The sequence below is a fragment of the Somniosus microcephalus genome, chromosome 16, assembly GCF_052327205.1.
Source record: "Somniosus microcephalus isolate GS21.2 chromosome 16, FLI_Smic_1.0, whole genome shotgun sequence".
Lineage (NCBI taxonomy): Eukaryota > Metazoa > Chordata > Chondrichthyes > Squaliformes > Somniosidae > Somniosus > Somniosus microcephalus.
This window is the reverse complement of record NC_141002.1, coordinates 70,600,778-70,625,674: the sequence shown is the minus strand read 5'-3', so window position 1 is coordinate 70,625,674 and position 24,897 is coordinate 70,600,778. Positions and strand designations below refer to the sequence as shown.

The 24,897-nt window shown below is 46.5% G+C and overlaps 1 protein-coding gene across 1 annotated transcript in view; it reads right to left on the bottom strand.

Annotated features, from left to right (window-relative positions):
- The window catches only part of cped1 (cadherin-like and PC-esterase domain containing 1), a 289,359-nt gene that overhangs the window by 177,211 nt on the left and 87,251 nt on the right, over positions 1-24,897 (bottom strand). Inside the window, exons 7-8 of the mRNA XM_086009209.1 lie at positions 15,598-15,740; positions 6,517-6,589 (exon numbers count right to left, since the gene is read on the bottom strand). Of these exons, the coding sequence (XP_085865335.1) occupies positions 6,517-6,589; positions 15,598-15,740 (216 nt within the window). The remainder of the gene's footprint in view (positions 1-6,516; positions 6,590-15,597; positions 15,741-24,897) is intronic.

The window sequence follows — 24,897 nt, the reverse complement described above, 5'->3', positions numbered from 1 at the left end:
TTCCTTGGAACAGAGGAGGCTGAGGGGAGACCTTATTGAGGTGTATAAAATTATGAGGGGCCTAGATAAAGTGGATAGAAAGGACCTATTTCCCTTAGCAGAGGGGTCAAAAACCAGGGGACACAGATTTTAAAGTAATTGGTGGAAGGTTTAGAGGGGATTTGAGAGGAAATGTCTTCACCCAGAGGGTTGTGGGGGTCTGGAACTCACTGCCTGAAAGGGTGGTAGAGGCAGAAACCCTAACCACATTTAAAAAGTACTTGGATGTGCACTTGGGATGCTGTAACCTGCAGGGCTACGGACCAAGAGCTGGGAAGTGGGATTAGGCTGGATAGCTCTTTGTTGGCCGTCGAGGACACGATGGGCCGAAATGGCCTCCTTCCATGCTGTAACTTTCTATGATTACCGCTCCGTTCCTGCTGCAATTCCGCTGTGTCATTTTGTGAGCTGGCCGAGGCACCCACCAGAGGCAGTGAGGTCCTCATCGATACATGCACATCGGGGTCCTATGATGCAATTAGGAGCCCGACACCATATTAACGCAAAATTGTGGAACTCCTGCCCGCCGCCCAACCTGCCAGTAAAAGTTAGCGGGATTGGTCTCTTGGAGCCATTGGAGTGGTATTTAAATGAGCAACAGCTGCAGGTAATTGGATCATAAGACCGGTGTGCTGTAACATTTGCATATTGAATTATCATTGGCCCGCAGGCATCTGTAAGGAATACCTATTATATTCACATGTGATCACATGCTGAGTTGTCATTGGCCTGTAGGCATCTGTAAGGGGTCCTAACTCCATCTTGTTCCCACTGTGCTGTATGATTGAGATCAGACCTAATGCTTCATAAGAGTTTAAACTGTACTACTCCGTTGTCCTGCAAGTTATTATTTTTGTACAAAGTGTGCAAAACAAGACATGGTGTCAGAACAAGGATTGAAAATGGACATCGTTGGAACTCCCTTACCTCGAATGAATTGGGAATCTTTGAACTTACATAGAGAATGGAGCAAGTTCAAGCAACACGTGGAGTTAATGTTCTCGGGTCCATTGAAAAGCAAAGGGGAGGAAGAAAGATGCAGCTACCTACTCCTGTGGATCGGAGAAAAAGGGAGAGACATTTTTAACACATGGTCTCTCACCGCGGATGAAGCAAAAGGTACTGAAAAGTTATTTTGACCGTTTTGAAGCATATGTGATGCCCAAGACAAATACGATATTCGCTAGGTACAAGTTTCAGGAGAAAATACAAGGAGCTAGTGAGTCGTTTGAACAGTTCGTGACTGAGTTAAAACTGCTGGTAAATGACTGTGAATATGCAGATAAAGATGAGATGGGCAGAGACCGCATCGTGTTTGGAATACATTCAGCTAAAGTGAGAGAGAAACTTTTGAATGTTGGGTCCGGGCTAACGCTGGACAAAGCTATGGACATAGCTAGATCGCACGAAATAGCCCAAGCACAGTTGAAAACCATAACCAGCGCCACGAGCAGCTCGAGTGAACAGACAGTGCACGCAGTTAATAGACACACATCAAAGAACACCGCCCAGAGAGCGTGTTTCAGAACAGAGAGAGTTCTAAAAATGAGCGACACAGACATAAAACGCTTCAAAAACTGGATATTGTGGAAACAAGATGCACGGGGAAAAGGTGCATTGCCCTGCCAAAGGAAGGCAATGTGCTAAATGTGGTAAACGGAACCACTTTGCTAAAGTTTGCAGGACTGTTTTTGGAAAGCAGTACACACTGAGTGACAGCCAAATGCCAGATAGAGAGCCAAATGCAGAGGAACTGTTTATTGATTCTGTGTCACAGAAAAAACAGATTTCAGAGACTGAGCAAGCTTTTGCAGATATTGAGATAGGAAAACAGGGCACAGAGCTTAGGTTTAAACTGGACACTGGAGCTCAGGTTAATGTAATTCCTCTGAGTGAGTATCACAGCTTGAAGGATGAGTGTGAGCTACAGCCCACCTCACGCAGACTGGCCGGCTATGGGGGTGAGCAGTTCAATGTAAAAGGCACATGTGTGATGAAATGCAAGTACAAAGAAAGCGACATGATGTTGGACTTTTACATTGTTGACACTCAAGCACCTCCAGTGCTAGGTCTAAAGGCATGTTTAGACATGGACGTCGTCAAGCTAGTACTATCATTGACAGCACCAGTTGAGAAGCAGACAGTCATGGAGGAGTTTGCTGACGTTTTCAAAGGAATCAGACTATTCCCAGGTGAATGCACTATTCACCTTGACCCAGCAGCAACCCCTGTGGTTTGCCCACTGAGAAGGATACCCCTTGCTCTACGTAGTCGCCTGAAGGAGGAGCTGCAGAGCATGGAGAATACAGAAATCATCGTCCGGGAAACAGAACCGACAGAGTGGGTCAACGCGTTAGTAGTGGTTGAGAAATCACGTACAGGCAAGCTCAGAGTCTGTCTCGACCCCAGAGATTTGAACAAGGCTATCAAATGCCCTCACTACCCTCTACCAACGCTAGATGACATCACACCCAAGCTAGTGGGAGCACATTACTTCAGTGTAATGGACGCACGATCAGGATACTGGACTATCAAGCTCATGGAAGAGTCATCTAAGCTAACAACGTTCAACACACCATTTGGACGCTACCGATTTATACGTTTACCATTTGGTCTTATCTCAGCTCAGGATGAATTCCAGCGGAAGAGCGACAAAACCTATGAAGGCCTCGACGGAGTAGTCGCAATCGTAGACGACATCCTCATCTATGGCAGGAATAGAGAGGAACATGACAGGAACCTCCGTGCGATGCTACAAAGATCACGGGAGAAAGGTATCCGGCTCAAACCCGAGAAAAGCATAATCGGATCCACCGAGATCAGTTATTTCGGGCATCGCCTCTCAACTGATGGCATTAAGCCGGATCCAGAGAAAATCTCTGCCATCAAGAAGATGGAGCTGCCGAAGAACCACGCAAAGCTAGAGACAGTACTAGGCATGGTTAACTACTTAGCCAAGTTTGCCCCGAGCCTCTCCGAAATCAACGCACCCATGCGTCAGTTGCTTAAACAATCCAATGAGTTCCTGTGGGACAAACAACACGACACAGCATTTCAGAAAATGAAAGACCTAATCACCAGAGAACCAGGACCAGTTCTTGCCTACTTCAACCCCAACAAAGAGCTCAGACTACAAGTGGACGCGTCAAAGTACGGACTTGGCGCAGTATTACTGCAAGAAGGAAAGCCCATCGGCTACGCTTCCAGATCTCTCACTGACAGTGAAATCAACTATGCTCAAATCGAGAAAGAGCTATATGCAATTCTGTTTGGATGTAAGCGTTTCCACCAGTACGTCTATGGCTGACAAGTCATTGTGGAATCCGACCACAAGCCCCTCGTCAATCATGAGGAAACCACTAGCCGCAGCCCCACCAAGGCTACAGAGAATGATCCTTCAGCTACAGAAGTACGACTTCACAATCATTCACCGTCCAGGCAAAGATATTCCTGTCGCAGACACGCTCTCCAGAAAGTCTCTTAGCTACCAGGACAGCAGCCTCAGTGAAGACATGGATGTGCAGGTGCACATGGTGTACAACAACTTACCTGTGAGTGACTCAAAACTGAAGGAGATCCAAGCAGGAACAGAGAAAGATGCACAACTCACACTGCTGAGCAAAGTCATACATGAAGGATGGCCTGAGGAAAGGAGGAAATGCTCTCAGAGCATATCTGAATTCTGGAACCACATAGACGAACTGTCACAAATCAATGGAATTGTCTTCAAAGGGGAGAAAATCATCATTCCTACCAGTCTCAGAGAAGAGATGTTGACAAAAATTCATGCTGGACATATGGGCATGGAAAAATGCAAACAAAGAGCACGTGACATTATGTTTTGGCCCGGAATGTGCAAACACATTGCGGACATTGTCAGAAAATGTTCCATTTGTCTAGAACGCCGCCCATCAAATGTCAAAGAGCCCACGATACCTCACCGTATCCCAGACAGGTCCTGGCAGGTCACGGCAACGGATCTGTTCACATGGAACAACGAGGACTACATAGTGACTGTTGATTACTGCAGCAGATTTTTTGAACTGGACAAGCTTCACAGCACCACATCTGCAGCTGTGATCCACAAGCTAAAGGCAGCCTTTGCCAGGCATGGCATGGTAAAGACTTTAGTCTCAGACAATGGCCCCCAATACAAATCAAAAGAGTTCGAGTCGTTTGCCAAGGCATGGGATTTCACACATGTCACATCAAGCCCACATTACCCTCAAAGTAATGGCCTTGCTGAAAAAACTGTCCAGATTGCAAAAACACTCATGGACAAAGCCAAAGCGGACAAAAGAGACCCCTACATCAGTCTCCTTCAAGTCACCAGCACAGCTGTTGATGAGCCGCAGACTTCGCTCAATCCTTCCAAGCACCAACCAGCAGCTGCAGCCAGAGGTCATCAGCTGCAAGCAAGTGCATGCAAAACGTGTACAGAGACAGCAACACCAAAAGAGATACTATGACAGGTCAGCTAGACTACTGCCGCCGCTGCACAATGGAGAATCCGTCAGAATCCAGGAGCATGACTACTGGAAGCCAGCAGTCGTCATCCAGCCAGCTGACACTGAGCGATCGTATCACGTCCGCACCCCAGAAGGACAGGTGTACCGCCGCAATCGCAGGCACCTCCTGAACACCAAGGAACAACACCGTCATTCCGACGAGAGGATCAGTTCAACAGAGTGTGATGAACAGAGCACTACACAAAACACATCATACTTACCTGAACCTAAACCTGAACCTGAATTGTTGACCAATTCAGGAGCATGCTCAGTTTCATACCACACAAGGTCGGGACGAGAGGTCAAGCCTAGAGTTATCCTTGACTTGTGAACTGTCAAAGTGTGTAGGCGGATCGCTGCCCTAAAAAACTGTACATCGTTATTGAAACATTGAGATGTTTTCAGTGCTAGTTAAATGCTGAGTTTACTTATATGTTTATGCTACCGAGAACATTATGTAGAAGAAAGGTTTAACATTTTTCTTTTAAAAGGGGGATGTAACATTTGCTTATTGAATTATCATTGGCCCGCAGGCATCTGTAAGGAATACCTATTATATTCACATGTGATCACATGCTGAGTTGTCATTGGCCTGTAGGCATCTGTAAGGGGTCCTAACTCCATCTTGTTCCCACTGTGCTGTATGATTGAGATCAGACCTAATGCTTCATAAAAGAGTTTAAACTGTAATACTCCGCTGTCCTGCAAGTTATTATTTTTGTACAAAGTGTGCAAAACAAGACATGTGCCATTGTGCTGTTAGGATAGCTTCCAGATCACTTCTTTGGCATTTAGTACCTATCTTAGCCTTAGTATGGTCTATCTGCTTATCATGGGTGCTATTATTGCCAGTTTGATTTGGATGGGGGAAAGAGGTGGAGCAAGAGGAGGAGGAGCAGCAGCAGCTGGGCCAACTGGAAGACAGGTGAAGGTGACCTCTGGTAGGAGGCCACACACACACTGCAGCACCTCAGCTGCTGCTGACATCCTGAGGGAAAGCTGTACGTCCTGCTCCCATTGCACCACTGCCACTCCTGTGGGGCTGGGGATCATCGTTTCCACTGCTCTGTGGGAGAGCAGACGGCAGAAGATGAGCAACCCCTTGAAAACCTCTATCTATTCGGTCCATCAATCTGTCCAAGGTGGACATCTGTCTCTCCAATGTGGAGCCCAGAGCCTACATGCCAGCCATTTGTCCTAAAGACATGGCAGAATCCTCATTTACCTAAATTCATTAAGCCTCTGACAGTTTTGGCCAGGAGCGCTGGCACCCAAATTGAGGCCCATCATTTGCCGCCCTGGGCTCCCTTGCTTCTGCATTCACAAAACTCTTCCACAGCCTCCGTCGACAACTCATCTGACTGCAAGCCTGGTGGCCCCCGGGCCGCCCGATATTCACCAGCCAGCACTGGGCAAGCTGCCTCTGAATGTCCGTTTCGGGTGGACAGCTTGTCACATCTATGTTGAGACATGGTCATTAAAATGGACTGGTCCCCTCGCAGCACCTCCAGGTGGTCGGCCCACGTGTCCCGCTGGCCTACCGCCCCGAGTTAGAATTCCCCTTAACACTTTGAAATTTGTAATGTGATGTTCTCATTAGTGTAAAGAAGAATGTTCAGGTTAGAAACCAGTAAAAAGAGCAAAATTGCCAATGAGTTTGTTCCACTGGAATTACTCTGTATCTGTGAATGTTTACTGTGGAATGTAATGAATGGCTCATGCAAGATTCTAAAAAGAATCTCACTGTACAACTATAATCAGAATATGAGATAAATACAATCTCTGAATACTTCAGCCCTGATATATCAGTAATGAAATACTATAGAATCCAGTTTCATAGAATAATACATTTTCATTGATACAAGTTTGATAGCTTATTTCATGCACATCAAAATGTAATTATATTTAATATTAACAAAATAAATTGTGGTAAAACTAATTGTTCTAGTTAATGTTGACATATCCTTACCTCAACAATCACAGGATAGACAGATACACCAAAGCTAAGGTCAAAGGCCAGCAGCTGAAAACATGAACAACATCTGAAAAAGTTAAATTAACATCAGTACATTTAATCACCATTGCAAAAAGTACACAAAACCTGACCTGTTCAGAGTTCAAACAATATAAAAAATTCATCATTTGATGCTTTAAACCAGCTTCGAACAATCAAAACATGAGAATTAATTTTCTTACACAGAGATTGTTTTTATTTTAGTAATACAATACTATTGCACCTTTCAATAAAATATATTCCTTTTTAATTTACAAAAAAGTTATTGATACCGGGGACAATTTTCTATATGGAAAACTAACAATTGTGGATCAGTCGCCTGTTATACATCCCAACCGAGGAACATCGTGCAGGGTGCATAATGGGCAGTCAGTTCACAACCGCAAGTTTCTGTCTGCGCCCAAACTGAAAATCACCCCACTGTATGTCACCACACTAGTGTTTTATTGATTTACGTTAGTCAATCCCCTGTGGCAATGCTCATGGGAAGTCACACAGTCTGTTACTTGATAAGGATAGGATTATATAGTTAATTAGGAATGCCTAATTTTAAATCAAAACAGGAAATACATTAAAATGAATGTAAGCAATTGATAATTGGGATAAAATTATACATTAAAAGATTTTTAAAATATAATTGTAGAGGTTGTAGAAAAATTGTAGAAAGATAAATGACATTCAGAATGAATAAATGTGGTATAGATGGCATAGTAAAATAGATTCATTTATGTAATGTAATTATCTCTCAGGCAACACCAATCCTGACTATCCAGCAAGTAACAAGTGACAGAAAGCAGGCAGGACCAGTAAGCCACAGCAGCAGTGAACAGGGTTGAATCAATTGCAGGAGTCAGCACAAGAAGGTACAGAACCACTTGAATTCCAACTGTCTTCCAATGAAAGTCTGCAGCCAGAACATTTACTCCTTCCACAGAGGAATCACTTAGAAATCGTCTCAAGTTAGGGGTTAGAAAACAATACATCAGCAGTAAGGAGAAGCACTGTGGGGAAAAAACACCAACGTCAGTCATACATGATACAAAGCTGGAAATAAATTGTTTACACTGTATTTGATGTTTTCCCAGAGAGTTTCTTTCTGATTGTATGGAATAAGATAACAGCAGGAAACAATGGCTGTTGATGGTAGTTGAGGAAGTGTAGAGTTGCTTTCAGTCAGTTTCTTGGTGGACATCAAGGTTGCTTATAGGAGCAGCTGAACGAATGAATTTTGGATGAGTGGCTGTTACACCAGTCTTCCTACTTAACTGGCATTTCGACAGCTTCATCCAATCTCTACATCTTGCCCTGGCCTTGATTCCAGGTTTGCCTCAGTGGCTAGGTCTCCTGGTGTAGCAAAGCTGTGAGGCATGTGGCAGATAACGATGATCTGGGTGATCCCGAGGGCAGAAGCTGTACTGTAAGGTGCTGCCATTTGCATGCTCTATAATTATCCTGATGGCTGTCAGGCCTTGTGATAGATATGCTTAGGTTCTGTACATAACTGCAGCAAGGACGTCATTAACTTGACCCGAAGATGATAGATTGGTCTCTGAAGAGCCATGATTTCTGTCTCCTTTCTTCTTCAAATAAGCCTAGCACAGATGAATGTCACAAAATGAAAGCATCATTGCTGCTGTCTTCATGTGGCAAATTTGAAATCTCTCCTGTTTAATGTCATAGGAATATTTATATATTATATTCTTTATTATTATTAAGCCTTGTGATGGTCCCACTTTGAATTGATTACTGCAGACTTGGTTTCCCCATGTTGGAAAGGAATCCACATGTCTGGCTGAAGTTTAAAGGAGATTTCAGGTGTCTCAAGATACCTGCTGCGAGAGTTGGCAGTTCCAAACGTACAATAGTTCTGAAAGTTTAGGTGTTAAAATATGCTGTTCCACCTTGGGTTTTATGCAAGATTTTCTACTCCAGTCACTGAGCATTCCCATAAGTGAACCTGGTGTTGCCTATGAACCAGAGGGCATCTTTACCTGCCCAAATCTCGGTAAATGATAGCAAAACCCAGGAATTTCACAAGAGAATCCCCGTCGCTGTACGTTGGCTTACTGAAATGTATCACGCGCCGTTGCATTATTCTCCTCATCCGCAGTAGGTGGATTCAATATACACTTTCAGTCCAAGACTCAAGACTATAATCCAACAGACTACTGTAGTTAACATAAAGAAGGTAAAAGAACGGTATTCAGTACAAACCAGTTTATTTACAGTAACTGATAAACTTTGCTATTCTTTACAATATATCCAAACAATAAAAATGGTCCCTGAGCTACCTTTCAACATACACTGAACCTAGAAATTGCATGGTCTCTTTCTTACGTGGTGAACCACTGGCGTGGAGTCACACTAGTTTAGTGCACTCCCTCTGCTGGTAGTGGACTGTATTGATGTCAATACCGCATTTCTTCAGGTTGGATTTCAAACTATCTTTACATCTCTTTTTCTGGCCGCCAACATTTCTTTGGCGGGAGCTTAGTTCCAAATAAAGTACTGAAGAAGTGCAAAGGGGCTCTGTATAATTTTTGCAGTGCAGGAGAATCGATGAGCAATTAACTCATGGCTCAGATCGCTGGCTGTAAGGTATTGAGGTGGTCCTCCTTCTGCTGCTGCTTCCTCACCTTCCCCCTGGTTATCCTCTCTTAGACTACCTGCTGCTGCTGTGCCTCCTCCAGATGCAGGTCTTTCTGTATGGCTAAGTTGTGTAGTACACAGCACACCACTACGATGTGGGAGGGTCTAGGGCACATTGTACGCAGTCCTTAGACACGTCGAGACACCTAAACCTCTCCCTCCAGGTGAGCTCAATAATCATCCTGATGGCTTTGATTATACCTGTGTTGCTCAGGCACAGTGGAGTTGCGAGCGTCATGAGCCACGTGTGTATCCCTCGTCCCCCAGCAGCCATCCTGCCACGTTCCTGGATGGGGGGGATGGTTGACTGTTGCAGGATAAATGCATCATGACAGCTGCTGATTAACTTACACAAACTTGCAAGGTCCTGTTTCTGTGATCAGAGAGTACCTGGACATTTACGGAGTGGTAGCCTTTTCTATTCACGAATGCTGATGGCTGGTGCCCTGGTGGCAACATGTGGGCCGTCAGTACACTCTGGATGCGAGGAAAGCCGGCTTCTACAGCAATTCCCTGAGCTCCTTCGTGTTTCCTGTTGAGGTCAGTGGGAAAGGTGATGTACTGGTTAGCCCTGGCAAACAGGGAACTAATGACCTGCTGACTGCAGCTGTGTACCGCAGACTGGGAGAGACGGCTGATGTCCCCTGTAGTAGACTGGAAGGAGCCACTGGCAAAGAAATTAAGGGTTATGGTGAAGCTTGCACGGTAAAACAAACAAAAAAAAGATTTGAAAGCTGGAATCTTCTAGCAATCCAAATAGCACACAGATCCTATGATCCAATTACCTACAGTGGAGTGCCCCTTTAAATACTGCTTCAGTGGCTCGGAGAGACCAATCCCGCTAGATTTTACTAACAGGTCAGGCACTGGGGGGTTTCATGTCAAAATGGCGTCATTCCTAATTGCATCATAGGACCCTGATTTACATGTATTTATGAGGCCCCTGCTGGCCTCTAACATATGGGAGCATGTTGATAATAGTGGTCAGTAGTCTATCTCTAATTTAACTGCCTGCCCTCACACTTTGGGCCTCACGCTTCGGTTTGTAGGCAGCAAGAGCTCACTAATGAACTCTTTGACACGGAGCGTGAGAGAAATATCTGGGTTTAGCGCACAGTTCATACAATCATTGTGGGCACAGCCTGGGAGCAGGCATCGAGGTGAATGATGGTTATTGACCAGCTGCACTTCGATCTAGTGAAACGTCTTTCTGTTCACGTAGGCTATTGCACTCTGGCTAGTGGCCTGGATTGCATCAATCACCCCTTGCACTTTGGGAAATCTACCAATGCAATGAAATTAGGCAGCCCTGTTACACTGCTGTTGCTGTTTGGTGGGAAAGATGATGAAGGTTTGAGACCTCCTCATCTACTTGATACAACTACGGGAAGCAAATTGACTGAGATTTCTGATGTTCCCTGTGTTCAGAGGCATAACAAAGTGAAAGCTATGATCACTTTGACAGCCACTTTATATTGACTACAGGTCTCCTTAAAGCAAGTGGCACAACTCTCCCTGCTTAATGAGAGTCTCTGGAGGCAGTGGCCTAGAAATTCAGTATAGCCACGTTTGGGGCGCTACAGCATGGCGTTCGCTAACTTTTGTGCCCGGCGCAACTTAGCGCCACCTTCGCCGATATTCAGTTGCATCGCCCCAAGAGGTTGCTGCTGCGCTAAAGCAGGTGATGCACAACTATCATTAGGCGCTAAGCCGGCGATCCGGGGCGCAAACACTGAAGGCGGGCGCAGCGCAGGTGCGGCGAGTTGCTCATTGAGGGCAGACAGTCAGGCGCCGGTCAGCACTTAAAGGGGGAGGGTGGAATTGCTTGGCTGCCACGCCCTGCACACTGCAGCCCTAAGGCAAGGCCTGAACACTGCTTCTGGAACAGCTCCACGCCCAGGAGAATGGAGAAGGCCAGGTAGAGAGCGCAGCGCTTCGGCGAGGGTGACCTGAGGCTGCTGGTTGGCGCAGTGGACCGCAGGCGCCATATCCTCTTCCCTGAGGGTGGCAGGAGGCCGCTGCCCGCTGAATATCGGAAAGCATGGCGGGATGTGGCAAACAGGGTCACGTCCAACAGCGTGGTTGGCAGGACACCAACCCAGTGCCGGAAAAAATTCAACAACCTCACTCGGGTTGTCAGGGTGAGTACCCTTTCCAGTATCCTCCTCATCCCTGCATGTGCACCTCACTTTATGGCCAAGCGGGTCTGAAAGCCCTAATGGCCAGCCCTCATCCAGCAGCTATGGGACTGTCATGAAAAGCACTTGCGCATTCAGGACTTTAGACACTGTCAGGGCTATTCGACCACGGGAGGCACTGCGGGCAAGATCAGGGCTTGACACTGTACTTAGAGGCGGTCCTTTCTCTTGCAGGCCAAGCTGGCGCATAACAGAAGACAGCAGCGACAGACCGGGGGAAGCCGTCCTGACCTGAAACAGCTGAGCGACCTCAAGCAGCGAGTGGAGCGGATCATGGCAGGCCGGCTGAGTGGCCCCGTCACCACTGGAGATGCTGACCCTGTTCTGGGCACCAATGGTAAGGTCATCACCTTTTTGACCTCTCCCTTTCCACTTGCGCCTCTCACCAGCATCCTTTGCCACTATCGAACCAATGCAGTGCACAGCAGCACTCATGCCTCCCTCGCTGCCGCCCTGTCCTCACTCTAAAGCAACTCTTGTGCCTCCCTGCTTTCAGATGGTGACTCGCCAGGTGAGGAGGCGGCCTCTCAAGCTGGCACTGTGTCCGAGTCAGACATAGAGGAGGAGGAAGAGGAAGCCAGCCCATCAGGGACACCCTCAGCCGAGGCAGCCCATGGCCATGATGGTGACACGTCTTCCCTGGAGGGGAGCAGGGGGGAAGGGTCGGAGGATAGTGAAGCTCCGGGGACCAGCGGGCTGCAGCAACACAGGAGGGGTGGGGAAGCTCGGCGGCCTTCTCCCCGGAGGGTGAGTGCGGCCTCCAGTCCTGCTACGGTGAGCGCAGAGGAGGTGCGGCTCCTAGCGGAAATGGGCGCCCAGGCTGAGCGCAGGCACACTGAGCTCATGGCTGCAGTGGCATAGAGTCACTGGCAAGGAGTCTGCAACAATTCAGTGCAGCACAGGCCAGGAGTCTGCAACAATTCAGTGCAGCACAGGCTAGGAGTCAGCAGGACTTCGCTGCTTCACAGGCGGCTTCTAGCCAAGTGCTCAGTCGTGCCGTGCATTCACTGGCTGCTGTCATGCAGACACAGACCAGGGCCACACGGGCACTAACTGCTGCCACACTCGCTGGATCGGCCAGGCATCGCCGGGGCACTCGCCGTGCCGCAGCAGCCCAGCAGTCTGTGCCTCAGCAGATTGCTGCGCATGCTGCAGTGCTGGCCCGTGCGCGTGCCAATGTATCAGCTGACCAGGGAGTGCCTGTGATCTGTCAGGCTGGCAGCATTCCTGCAGCCAACACTGTCACTCCTCCATTGCAGCTGCCACCAGCTGTTGGTCAGACTGCTGCCGCCCAAGCAGAGTTGGAGCAGTCAGCAGCCGGCCTCTCCAGGCCCAGAGCTGGTCCAGGCCGACCCCCAAGGGCATTTGCCGTCTCACCATCTGACCCTCAGCAGCCTTCCCCCAGCCTTGCTGCAGCCACTGGGGTCCCATTGAGAAGGAGCTGCAGGGCAGGTAGGGGCCAGTCACGGAAGCGAAACGGATCACCCTCGCAGGGGAAAAAGTAGAAGGTGTGGCCAAATGTTTTGTTTCATATATAAAGGCCGAGACTGGTGTATTTGTTTCATATTTAAAGGCCGAGACTGGTATATTTGTTTTACTTGCAAAGGCCGAGACTGGTGTATTTGTTTCATATTTAAAGGCCGAGACTGGTATATTTGTTTTACTTGCAAAGGCCGAGACTGGTGTATTTGTGTCTTTGGGGGGAGTTTCTCTCCATTAGTTTGTCATGTGAGAAGGGCACAGAGGTATCACAGTAAAAAATGTTCTTAAATCACACTGTCCATGCTTTCTTTTGGAAGTCCTGGTTGCCCTGCTCGGCTGAGGGCTTGTGGAGCGGCTACATTCATCTTCTGCCATTGGCACAAGACATTCCCTGAGAGGGGGCCTAGAACCGACTTGCAGTAAGCTGCCGGCGGACGGCCCTTGCACTTTCTGCCTCCCTCCGGTGCTGGTCCTCCTCCTCCTCCTCTGGTGGTCCTCCAATGTCTGCTGGCAGTGGCGGAGTCCTGCGGATAGCCAGGTTGTGCAGCATACGACAACGAAATGGGAGACTCACTCAGGCGAGTACTGTAGGGCTCCCCCGGAACGATCCAGACAGCGGAACCGTTGCTTCAGCACACCGATTGTTTGCTCAATGATGTTCCTGGTTGCTTGATGGCTGTCATTGTATCCCTCTTCAGCAGGGGTGCTGGGCGCACGGAGCGGGGTCATCAGCCAGGTGCACAAAGGATAGCCTTTGTCCCAGAGAAGCCATCCTCGTGGGTGAGGCTGGGCCTCGAACATGTCTGCCACAGAAGTCTGGCGCAGGATGAAGGCATCGTGGCTGCTGCCTGGAAAGCCGGCATTGACAGCTAGGATGAGCTGCCTGTGGTCACACACCAACTGCACGTTGAGCGAATGGTAGCCCTTCCGGTTGCAGTAATCCTCGGCATTCTCTAGAGGTGCCCACAAAGCCACATGCGTGCAGTCAATGGCACCCTGCACCATGGGGAAGCCCGCTAATGCTGCAAAGCCCATTGCACGCTCTTGCTGCTTGTCAACGGTCATGGGGAAGGAGATGAACTGACGTCTCCTTCTGAAAAGGGCATTGGTCACCTGGCGGATGCAGCAATGTACCGCAAACTGGGAGATGTTGGAAATGTCCCCAGTAGCGGATTGGAAGGAGCCGGTGGCATAGAAGTTGAGAGCCACCGTCACCTTCACTGCCACCGACAGAGACGTCCTGCTCCTCAGCTGTGGCTGCAGATCTCCGCGAAGCAGGTGGCAGATCTCAGTGACCACCGTCCTTCTGAATCGCAGCCTCCGAACACACTGCTCCTCAGACATGTTCAGATATGAGAACTGCTGGTGGTATACCCTGGGTGGGTAAGGCCTCCTTTGCCGACGCCTGTTGGCCCTTCTCCGTCTGGCCATGACTGGCACTCTCTCATGGCGTCTCTGAGCCCTTTGAATGCAATGGAGAAGCCCAACGTTTCCACCCATTGCAGCCCCCATTATATGTTTCCAATCAATGCTATGACACTGAAGTTAAAGACAAGTGCAAAGCTGTGGCCTGAAGCCACAAGTACCTGTGCGCGTGTTGAGCCAAACCAGAAAGCTCTCTACCTTTGTCTCTCTCCAAAGATCCGTCTCTCACAAAGAAGGAGTGGTGCAAAATGGCTGCCATTTATACTGCAGGAGGAGTCCCCTTTAATTAGCGCCCCCCGCGCCCCGCAGCGACTGGGAACCGTTCCCCTCTACCAGTCGCTAGGGGCGCCAGGCGCACAATAGGCCGGCGACACTGAATTTCCGGTTCGGGGTGCACAAAGGGCGTTGCACCATGAAATGATGTTAGGATCTGCGCGCGCAGCTGAGCGCGCGCGCAAAGGTTTTGCACCGCCGCTAAATCTTAACTGAAGTTGCGAGAGGCGCAGATCGCGCTGCGCCCGGGCGCTAGCCACTTAACGCCCCACTTCTCCTCCTCCTAAGGCGCTAGCGGCTGGCGCAAACAACTGAATTTCTAGGCCAGTGTGTCTTAATGCTTGAAAGGTAGCTGTACCTGTGGATACGGTAAGGTGCAAGGTCGTCTGAATCTGGTGCCATCTGTCACTCTTGGAAGTCCTTTTAGTTCCTTTTCATCTTCCTCCATTAAATCCATTAACAGGGGGTCACTACACAAAATTCCCATGGCTATTAAATTAAAAATGCTGCTGTAAGATTTTGATTCCCAGCACGAGCACCTGGCTGGCCTTTATGCCCATTTCAAATTGCTGAGATTAGGGCCCTATATGTGCAATGTAAGATGACAGCACTATTATAGGCTTCCATATAAGTAGCATTAATAAGCAGATTTCCACTGGTAATCAGCTGAAGACACAGAGAGCGCACCATCCATTGACAAGCTTTGCAGTAATTTCAAGGGCTGTGCTCAGTGGGCAGGAAGTACCTGGGTTCAGTAACTCTCAAAATTGCAGGCCCAGACCACATATGCCATCAACATAAGCTATTATTCCAATAGCAATTTCCAGGCTTATGAGAAACATCTAACAGTTTTTTTTTCATTCTTATTCTGTGGCACTCAAAGGATTAACATAATTCATAGCCATAGACTTTTTTTTAACCTTAAATCTAATGATCACAGCAATTCACATTTTAAAACAGAAAAAAATCTTGCACTCTACTTGTTGCTTTCAGCTGTCGGATTACTCACCTTTCTGGTGTTCCTTGACTTCTGGTGACGGATTCAATGTTTACTTCCGCTATTAATAAAAGTTGTGTAATTAGCTCCTTCATGTTTTCAAAGGCCTGTGCTGAAGCAGCTGTTCCAAAGTGTTTTTCAAAATATTCCAGAAGCTGTTAAAGATTTCATACTTTTAGACAATTTGCATTTATATACTTGCTTATTAATTTTTCTAACTAGGCAAACTATAAACTGGAACTTCTCTATAAATGTGTAAAGTACAGCTCTTGCCGTTTGCAGGAGAAGATAGCCCATAACCACCACAGAACAGACAGGGACCGCTCAAACTTCACTCACTCAACAGGAATGAGGAAGCTGCTTTACAATTTGTGATCTTATGGATCCCCGATTTCCTTCGCCCCACCATTGGCAGCTGTGCCTTCAGCTGTCCAGACACTAAGCTCTGGAGTTCCCTCCCTAAACCTCTCCACCTCTCTCTCCTCCTTTAAGACGCTCCTTAAAACCAACCTCTTTGACCAGGCTTTTGGCCACCTGTCCCAATATTGGCCCAGAAATTCGGGTCGGGGGCTTCCCGCGGGTGCAAGCCCCCGACCTGCACGTACCTTGTGCGCCGGCCGTTGAGCTGTGGGCCCCCGTGGGATTCCGATCCTGGGCTTGCTCCAGCTGCCGGCGCGCAGTGCTTGCGTATCCCAGGGGCGCAGTTAGTTCGATGCAGCCCCTGGGATCACATGGGCCATGGGGAGCCAATCGGAGCAGGGAATGCTCCATTCATAAGATTGACAGGAAGAGCTGTCAAAACTTATAAATACTATGGGCCCCAAAACATCACTAAATCTTCAAATACCTTTTTTTTTAAATCACATTTTTTAAATAAACTATAAATTACATGAAATAACTATTTTAAACAATAATTTAAATTTTTGAAAAAAATAATTTTATTTTCTAATGGGCTAAAAATAAATTTACCTTGCTTTAAAGTATTTAAAAATAATAAACCTGTGGAAAAAATGTTTTAATTTCAATTGATTCACCACTTACCTTGTAAAAAGCCAGCCTTACGCCTGCTTTTTATATGTGTAAATTCTGCCGACTTACCCTCCCGGGAAAACCTGTAAAAAAAAACTAAGTTCGATGCGTATGCGCTGCCTCTCCCGCGCACCCGTTCGAACTCTGAACCCCTTCGTTCAGGGGAACGGAAGTGCCGGTTTCCCGCGCATGCGCAGTGCATGCAGGAAACCGGCACTTCCATTGGGCCTACGGGTGAGTACCCCATGCGTACTCACCCGTGGAGACCCGAATTTCTGGGCCTATGGGCCAGAGCTTCGGGTCCCCACGGGCGAGTACGTGCTGGGTACTCACACGTAGGCCCAACGAAAGTGCCGGTTTCGTGCATGCACTGCGCATGCACAGGAAACCGGAACTTCCGTTCCCTTAGAGGAAGGGGTTCACAGGTGGAACGCGTGCGCCGGAGAAGCAGCGCGTACGCCTGGAACTTCCAGTTTTTTTTGCAGGTTTCTCTGGGAGGGTAAGTCTCCAGGAGCTACGCTTGTAAAAAGCAGTCACAAGGCCTGCTTTTAACAAGGTAAGTGGTGAATTAATTAAAATTAAAACATTTTTTCCACAGGTTTATTATTTTTAAATACTTTAAAGAAAGGTAAGTTTATTTTTAGCCCCTTAGAAACTGTAATTAACTATTGTTTAAAATAGTTATCTTATGTAATTTATAGTTATTTTAAAAATGTGATTAAAAAAAAATGTATTTGAAGTTTTAGTTATGTTTTGGGGCTGAATTGTATTCATAGATTTGACAGGTCTTCCTGTCAAATCTATGAATACAGATTCCCTGTTACCATTGACTCTCCATGGCCCACGTGATCCCAGGGGACGCTTTGAACTAACTGCGCCCCTGGGATACGCAAGCACTGCGCGCCGGCAGTTGGAGCAGGCCCAGGATCGGAATCCCACGCGGGCCCTCAGCACAATAGCCGGCGTGCTAGGTAAGTGCAGGTCGGAGGCTTGCACCCGTGGGAAGCCTCCAACCCGAATTTCCGGGGCATTAACTAACTTTATGTCACACCATAGTTGTTCATTTCCTATTAAAAAGCTTAATTTGTGCCTGCCCGCAGTTCCACACTCTGGCCACTGGGTGACACTGTGAAGCAGTAGATTAATCTCAGCTCAATCACCGCCATGATGGATTCCTACTGTTGCAGGTAAGTAGCTTTAAAGTTTTAATTTTACAGTTAACTGTATAAAATTGCTTAACTTTTGTTATTTTTCTCTAGCAGATCACATTTCACCCTGAAATTAATTTCTGTTGTTTCTCTTGGAGCCTTCCGGCTCTACAGTGAGCCTTTCTCCCCCACATCTGCCCTGGAGCCCAATTCTGCCTGCTCCCACTATACCTGCCTCATACTAGGAGCCAGGGCTTTGTGTGTACCTATACCTTTATTATTGGAGACTGAAGGCGTCTAGTGCCTTCAATCTACTACCCATCTGCCCATCCTAGGGATGCCAACACTCCAGGTTGTCCCGGAGTCTCCAGGAATTAAGATTAATCTCCTGGAGACACTGCCGCAAGCAATCCAGGAGAAACCTCATTGGGGCTTCCATAAAAGTGTGGGTATTTTTTTCATTCAAAAATATCGGCGATGGGGGAAAAAGGCTACTTGACTGAGCGGGGCGGTTGGAGGCGAGAGCTCATGTGATAAAACCTCCAGGATTACGTCCAGAGTTGGCAACCCTAGCCCACCCAACCTCCAGCACCTCTCTGATTGGCTCTGGTCTGTGTCTCGGCTGCTTCATGCCTATCTGACCGTCCCCTCACTGATCAGCCCCTCAGCTGGCTGCCCCAGCTTGTGTCTCCACCACTGCCGCCTGCTGCTCCTCTTTTTTTTTTTTACAAAAAATCTTGTACTCTTGGGCCCATTCTCAGGACACTCTTTCCCCTATTTTTATTATTCTTGAATTCCTGAACCCGTGCTCAGTATCTCCCCCTTTTATTCGAATCTTAACCCCATTCTCAGCTTGCTCTTTCCTTAGCAACACGTCTACGACAATAAAACTGTTTGCCCCTTTTCCCTTGCTTTCTCCCTCCTCACTCCTTTCCTTCCCCTCTCTCCAACCTCATCACTTCTCCCTCCCATCCCCTTTCACTCCTTGTTCTTCTCCTCCTAATATTTTCTATCAGTACAACTTTAAAAAGTTTTTATACTGTGATCAACTCAATTAAATCACTTCAGTGACAAATGAAAGCTTTTAAAAATCACACTTAGCTGATTTCTGTATCTAAGAGAAAGAGAGAGAGAGAAAGATAAATAGAGTGCATGCTTGAAAGGATGGAAGATAATGAATACTGAAACACAATGCAAAATACTTGTTAGAATTGGCCAAATTTGAACTGGAATGTCAAAGTGCTTGATGCCACATGAAATAGGCCATACTGAGCAACCACATAAGAACATAAGAAATATGAGCTGGAGTAGGCCATTCGGCCCTTTGAGCCTGCTCCGCAATTCATTAAGATCAAGGCTGATCTTCTACCTCAACTCCACTTTCCTGCACTATCCCCATATCCCTTGATTCACTTAATATTCGCGCCACAGAAGTGCCAGGCAATGACTATATCCAACAAGCGAGAGTCCAACCACCTCCCCTTGACATTCAATGGCATTACCATCGCTGAATCCCTGACTACCAACATCCTGGGGGGTCACAATTAACCAGAAACTTAACTGGACCAGCCACATAAATACTGTGGCAACAAGAGGTCAGAGGCTAGGTATTCTGTGGCGAGTGTCTCACCTCCTGACTCCACAAAGCCTTTCCACCATCTACAAGGCACAATTAAGGAGTGTGATGGAATACTCTCCACTTGCCTGGATGAGTGCAGCTCCAACAACACTCAAGAAGCTCGACACCATCCAAGATAAAGCAGCCCACTTGATTGACACCCCATCCACCACCTTAAACATTTACTCCCTCCACCACCGGCGTACCGTGGCTGCAGTGTGTACCATTTACAAGATGCACTGCAGCAACTCTCCAAGGCTTCTTCGGCAGCACCTCCCAAACCCGCGAACTCTTCCACCTAGAAGGACAAGGGCAGCAGGCAAATGGGAACACCACCACCTCCAAGTTCCCCTCCAAGTCACACACCACCCTGACTTAGAACTATATTGCCGATCCTTCATCGTCGCTGGGTCAAAATCCTGGAACTCCCTACCTAACAGCACTGTAGGAGTACCATCATCACACGGACTGCAGCGGCTCAAGAAGGCAGCTCACCACCACTTTCTCAAGGGCAACTAGGGATGGGCAATAAATGCTGGCATTGCCAGTGACGTCCTGATCCCATAAACTAATTTTTTTTTAAATCCAAAAATCTATCGATCTTTGCTTTGAATATACTTAACAACTGAGCCTCCACAGCCCTCTGGGGTAGAGAATTCCAAAGGTTCACCACCCTCTGAGTGAAGAAATTTTTCATCTCAGTCCTAAATGGCCGACCCCTTATTCTGAGACTGTGACCCCTGGTTCTAGACTCCACAGCCAGGGGAAACATCCTCCCTGCATCTACCCTGTTAAGCCCTGTAAGAATTTTGTATGTTTCAATGAGATCACCTCTCATTCTTCTAAACGCTAGCAAATCTAGGCTTAGTCTATGGATGGTCTCACCAGGGCCCTATATAATTGCAGTAAGACGTGCTTACTCTTATACTCAAATCCTTTTGTAATAAAGGCCAACATGCCATTTGCTTTCCTAATTGCTTGCTGTACCTGCATATTAACTTTCAGCAATTCATGTACAAGGACACCCAGGTCCCTCTGAACACCAACATTTCCCATCTCACCATTTAAAAAATACTCTGCTTTTCTATTTTTCCTACCAAAGTGGATAACTTCACATTTCTCCACATTATATTCCATTTGCCATGTTTTTGCCCATTCGCTTAACCTGTCTATATCCCCTTGCAGCTTCTTTGCATCCTCCTCACAACTTACATTCCACCTAGCTTTGTATCATCAGCAAACTTGGATATATTACATTTGGTTCCCTCATCTAAAACCATTGATATAGTTCGTGAATAGCTGAGGCCCAAGCACTGATCCTTGTGGTACCCCACTAGTTACAGCCTACCAACCCGAAAATGACCCGTTTATTCCTACTCTCTGTGTTCTGTCCGTTAACCAATCCTCAGTCCATGCTGCACCTGCTTAATATCTATTACATCTCCAGCTTTTTCCAGTTCTGATGAAGGGTCCCAGACCTGAAACGTTAACTCTGTTTCTCTCTCCACGGATGCTGCCTGGCCTGCTGAGTATTTCCAGCATTTTCTGTTGTTATCTCAGTCCATGCTAGTATGTTACGGCCAATCCCATGAGCCCTAATTTTATTCAATAACCTCGTGTGGCACCTTATCGAATGCCTTCTGAAAATCCAAGTACAGGAAACTCTCGTTTAAACGGCACCTAACTATCCGGAATTCTCTATATACCGGCAAAATTCATACACCGAAAACAACACCTCAATAACCGGAAATGTTGCCGAGTCCAAGTCTCCTACGGCGGCCAAGTTAGTCAGTGGGGGTAGTTCTCCAAACTGCCACTACACGGCTTCTTGGCGCTGTCGGAAGTCTAAGTTTTGTTTTACTGTTAAGTAATTAAAGAGTTATGGATTACCCTCAACTGGCAGTACTGTACTTAATGAAGCATCTTCCACCATCCATTTAACACAACATTCCGTAGGTGAGTACCCAATTACTGTATACCACACATTTCTTGATTTTTTTTATTTTTGTTTGTTAAAAATAGCCTTAGTAGGGATTTTTAATCAACTGGCACCAGCCCGGTCCCATCGGTGCCGGATACCAAAGAGTTTCTTGACTACATCCACTGGTCCCCCTTATCTATCCTGCTAGTTACAACCTCAAAAAACTCTAAGATTTGTCAAACACAATTTCCCTTCTTAAATCCGTGTTGACTCTGCCCAATCCTATTATTATTTTCTAAGTGCCCTGTTACCACGTCCTTAATAATAGATTCTAGCATTTTCCCTACTACTGATGGCAGGCTAACTGGTCTGTAGTTCCCTATTTTCTCTCTCTCTCCTTTCCTAAATAGTGGGGTTACATTTGCTACCTTCCAATCCACGGGAACCGTTCCAGGATCTATGGAATTTTGGAAGATGACAACCAATGCATCCACGATCTCTATAGCCACCTCTTTTAAAACCCTAGGATGTAGGCCATCAGGTCCAGGAGATTTATCGGCTTTCAGTCCCATTAATTTCTCCAGTACTATTTCCTCACTAATACTAATTTCTTTCAGTTCCTCATTCTCACGAGAACCTTGGAACCTTGGATCTCCACTATTTCCGGAATTATTTTTGCATCTTCTTCCGTGAAGACAGACACCAAGGCTGGAATTTTGCCAGCGCTCAGGGGGCGGGTTTGGAGGCGGGGCATCCGGCAAAATCGCAAAGATTGACAGTGGGTCAGAAACCCACTGTCAACCCGCCTCCAATCAATCTTCCCAAGTGTCAGGTCCCTGATTTGCGCATGGACCCGACACCTAGCGGTGGGAAGAGGATTACAGCCACTTAACTGCTTGTTAACAGGTTGTTAATGGGCAGTTAACAGGACTTTTCCAATTTTGACACTTCTACTGCGGGTTCCCCGACGTCTGGACACAACGCCAGGTAAGTGTGGCGTGTTGCGAGTCTGCTGTAGTGTTTTTGCATTGATGACAGCTGCAGAAGTGGGGTGAAGGATCCAAAGGTGCACTGGTGAGTTTCAGAGGTAAGAAAATGTTGGGAAATTCATTTTTAATGCATTTAGACTTTTCTGTAGGTAACAAGTTTTGAATTGTATGTGTAGTTCCACCTCATTGGGAGAACCTTTCTCACCAGTGACAGATTGCTTCTGTAACCTCACCTGCAGCTGCCATCTGTTCTAGCCTAAGGATGGAGTCACTGGAGAGCCTGGGTGCAAGAGCTCACCTGTAAACAGTGGTTGTCAGTGTTTGCAGCACCTCAATGCTGTCAAACACTGAGAAATGAGCTGTCAAAAAAAATTGTGCGTGGTCCCTTTAAGAAAACTGGCAGATGACGCGTCATCAAATGACGTCATCTGACACCAGCTTCCTCTTAATTGGCCGGCAAGCCCACAGGGCGGGCTTAACAAGGCCAATTGATGTAAAATTACGTCTGTGGGCCGGATGTAGTTGGGGGCGGGACTGGAACCCGGAAGGCAGCTGACCCGCTCCCAAGCCGCTTCGAAGCATAAAATCACGGCCCAAGTATTTGTTTAATTTCTCTTGCCATTTACTTACTCCCCATTATAATTTCTCCTGTCTCAGACATGTAAGGGACCCATGTTTACTTTTGCTATTCTTTTCCTTTTTACATACCTCTAAGAAGCTTTTACAGTCTGTTTTTATGTCTCTCGCTAGTTTACTCTCATATTCTATTTTCCATTGCTTTATCAATTTCTTGGTCCTCCTTTGCTGAATTCTAAAATCCTCCCAATCCTCAGGCTTACTATTCTTTTTGGCAACATTATAGGCCTCTTCTGTTAATCTAATACTATCTTTAATTTCTCTTGTCAGCCACGGGTGGACCATTTTTCCCAGGGTGTTTTTGTTCCTTAAGGGAATGTATATTCGTTGCGAATTATGAATTATTTCTTTAAATGTTTGCCATTGCTTTTCTACTGTCATATCTTTTTAATCTAGTTTCCCAACCTACCTTAGCCAATGCCTCTCATACCTACGTAGTTTGCTTTGTTCAGATTTAGGACCCTAGTTTCGGACATAACTAAATCACTCTCAAACCCAACATAAAATTCTATCATATTATGATCACTGTTCCCCAGAGGTTCCTTTACTACAAGGTTATTATTTAACCCTATCTCATTGCACAATACTAGATCTAAAATAGCCCATTCCCTAGTAGGTTCCTCGACATACTGATCTAGAAAACTATCTTGAATGCATTCCATGAACTCTTCCTCTGCACTATTACTGCAAATTTGGTTTGCCCAGTCTATATGAAAGTTAAAGTCCCCCATGATTACTGTATTACCCTGTTACATGCATCTCTAATTTCCTGATTTATACTCTGCTTGACACTACAACTACTGTTAGGGCCTAGATACTACTCCCACTAGTGTTTTCTGCCCTTTGTTGTTTCTTAGCTCCACCCAAACTGATTCTACATTTTGTTTTTCTGAGCCAAGATCCTTTCTCTCTACTGTCTTTATCCCCTCCTTTATTTTCAGGGCCACCCCACCCCCCCTTTTCCATTCTGCCTGTCTCTTCTAAAAGTCAAATATCCTGGACTATTTAGTTCCCAACCTTGGTCACTCTGCAACTGCGTCTCTGTAATGGCTATTAAATCAAACCCATTTATTTCTATCTGTGCTATTAATTCATCTATTTTGTTGCGAATACTTCCTGCATTCAGATAAAGTACCTTTAGCTTTAACTTTTTTCTATTTTTCCCTGATGTCACTTTAGTCACTGTTGCCCTTTTACCTTTATCAATAGGACTGAGATGAGGAGAAATTTCTTCACTCAGAGGGTGGTGAATCTTTGGAATTCTCTACCCCAGAGGGCTGTGGAGGCTCAGTCATTGAGTATATTCAAGACAGAGATCAATAGATTTTTGGATATTAAGGGAATCAAGGGATATGGGGATAGTGCAGGAAAGTGGAGTTGAAGTAGAAAATCAGCCATGATCTTATTGAATGGCGGAGCAGGCTCAAGGGGCCGAATAGCCTACTCTTGCTCCTATTCCTTATGTTCTTATGTAATCTCTCTGTCCCTTCCTGACCCACTCTGCTTATCTTTACCCAGATCACTACTCTGCTCTATAGCCTTGATATTTCTCTTACTGCTTTTGAATTTACCCTTTTATGAATCCTCCCACCCCACCTTATTAGTTTAAAGCCCTATCTACCGCCCTAGTTATTCAATTCACCAGGACACTGGTTCCAGCCTGGCTTAAGTGGAGCCCGTCCCAGCGGAACAGCTCCCTCTTTCCCCAGTACTGATGCCAGTGTCCCATGAATCGAAACCCCTTCCTCCCACACCACTCTTTAAGCAATGCATTTAACCCACTGATCTGTTTGTCCCTATGCCAATTTGCACATGGCTCAGGTAACAATCCCATTGGTCTGTAAGGCTTCAGGCTGTACATAATCTAGGAGGAAGAGACTGGTTTGTTTTGCATCCTATTAAAAGGGTAACAATACTTCATTTTCATAGATCATAGACTTTGGAGAACATTTCTAATTATGAGACGTAGTG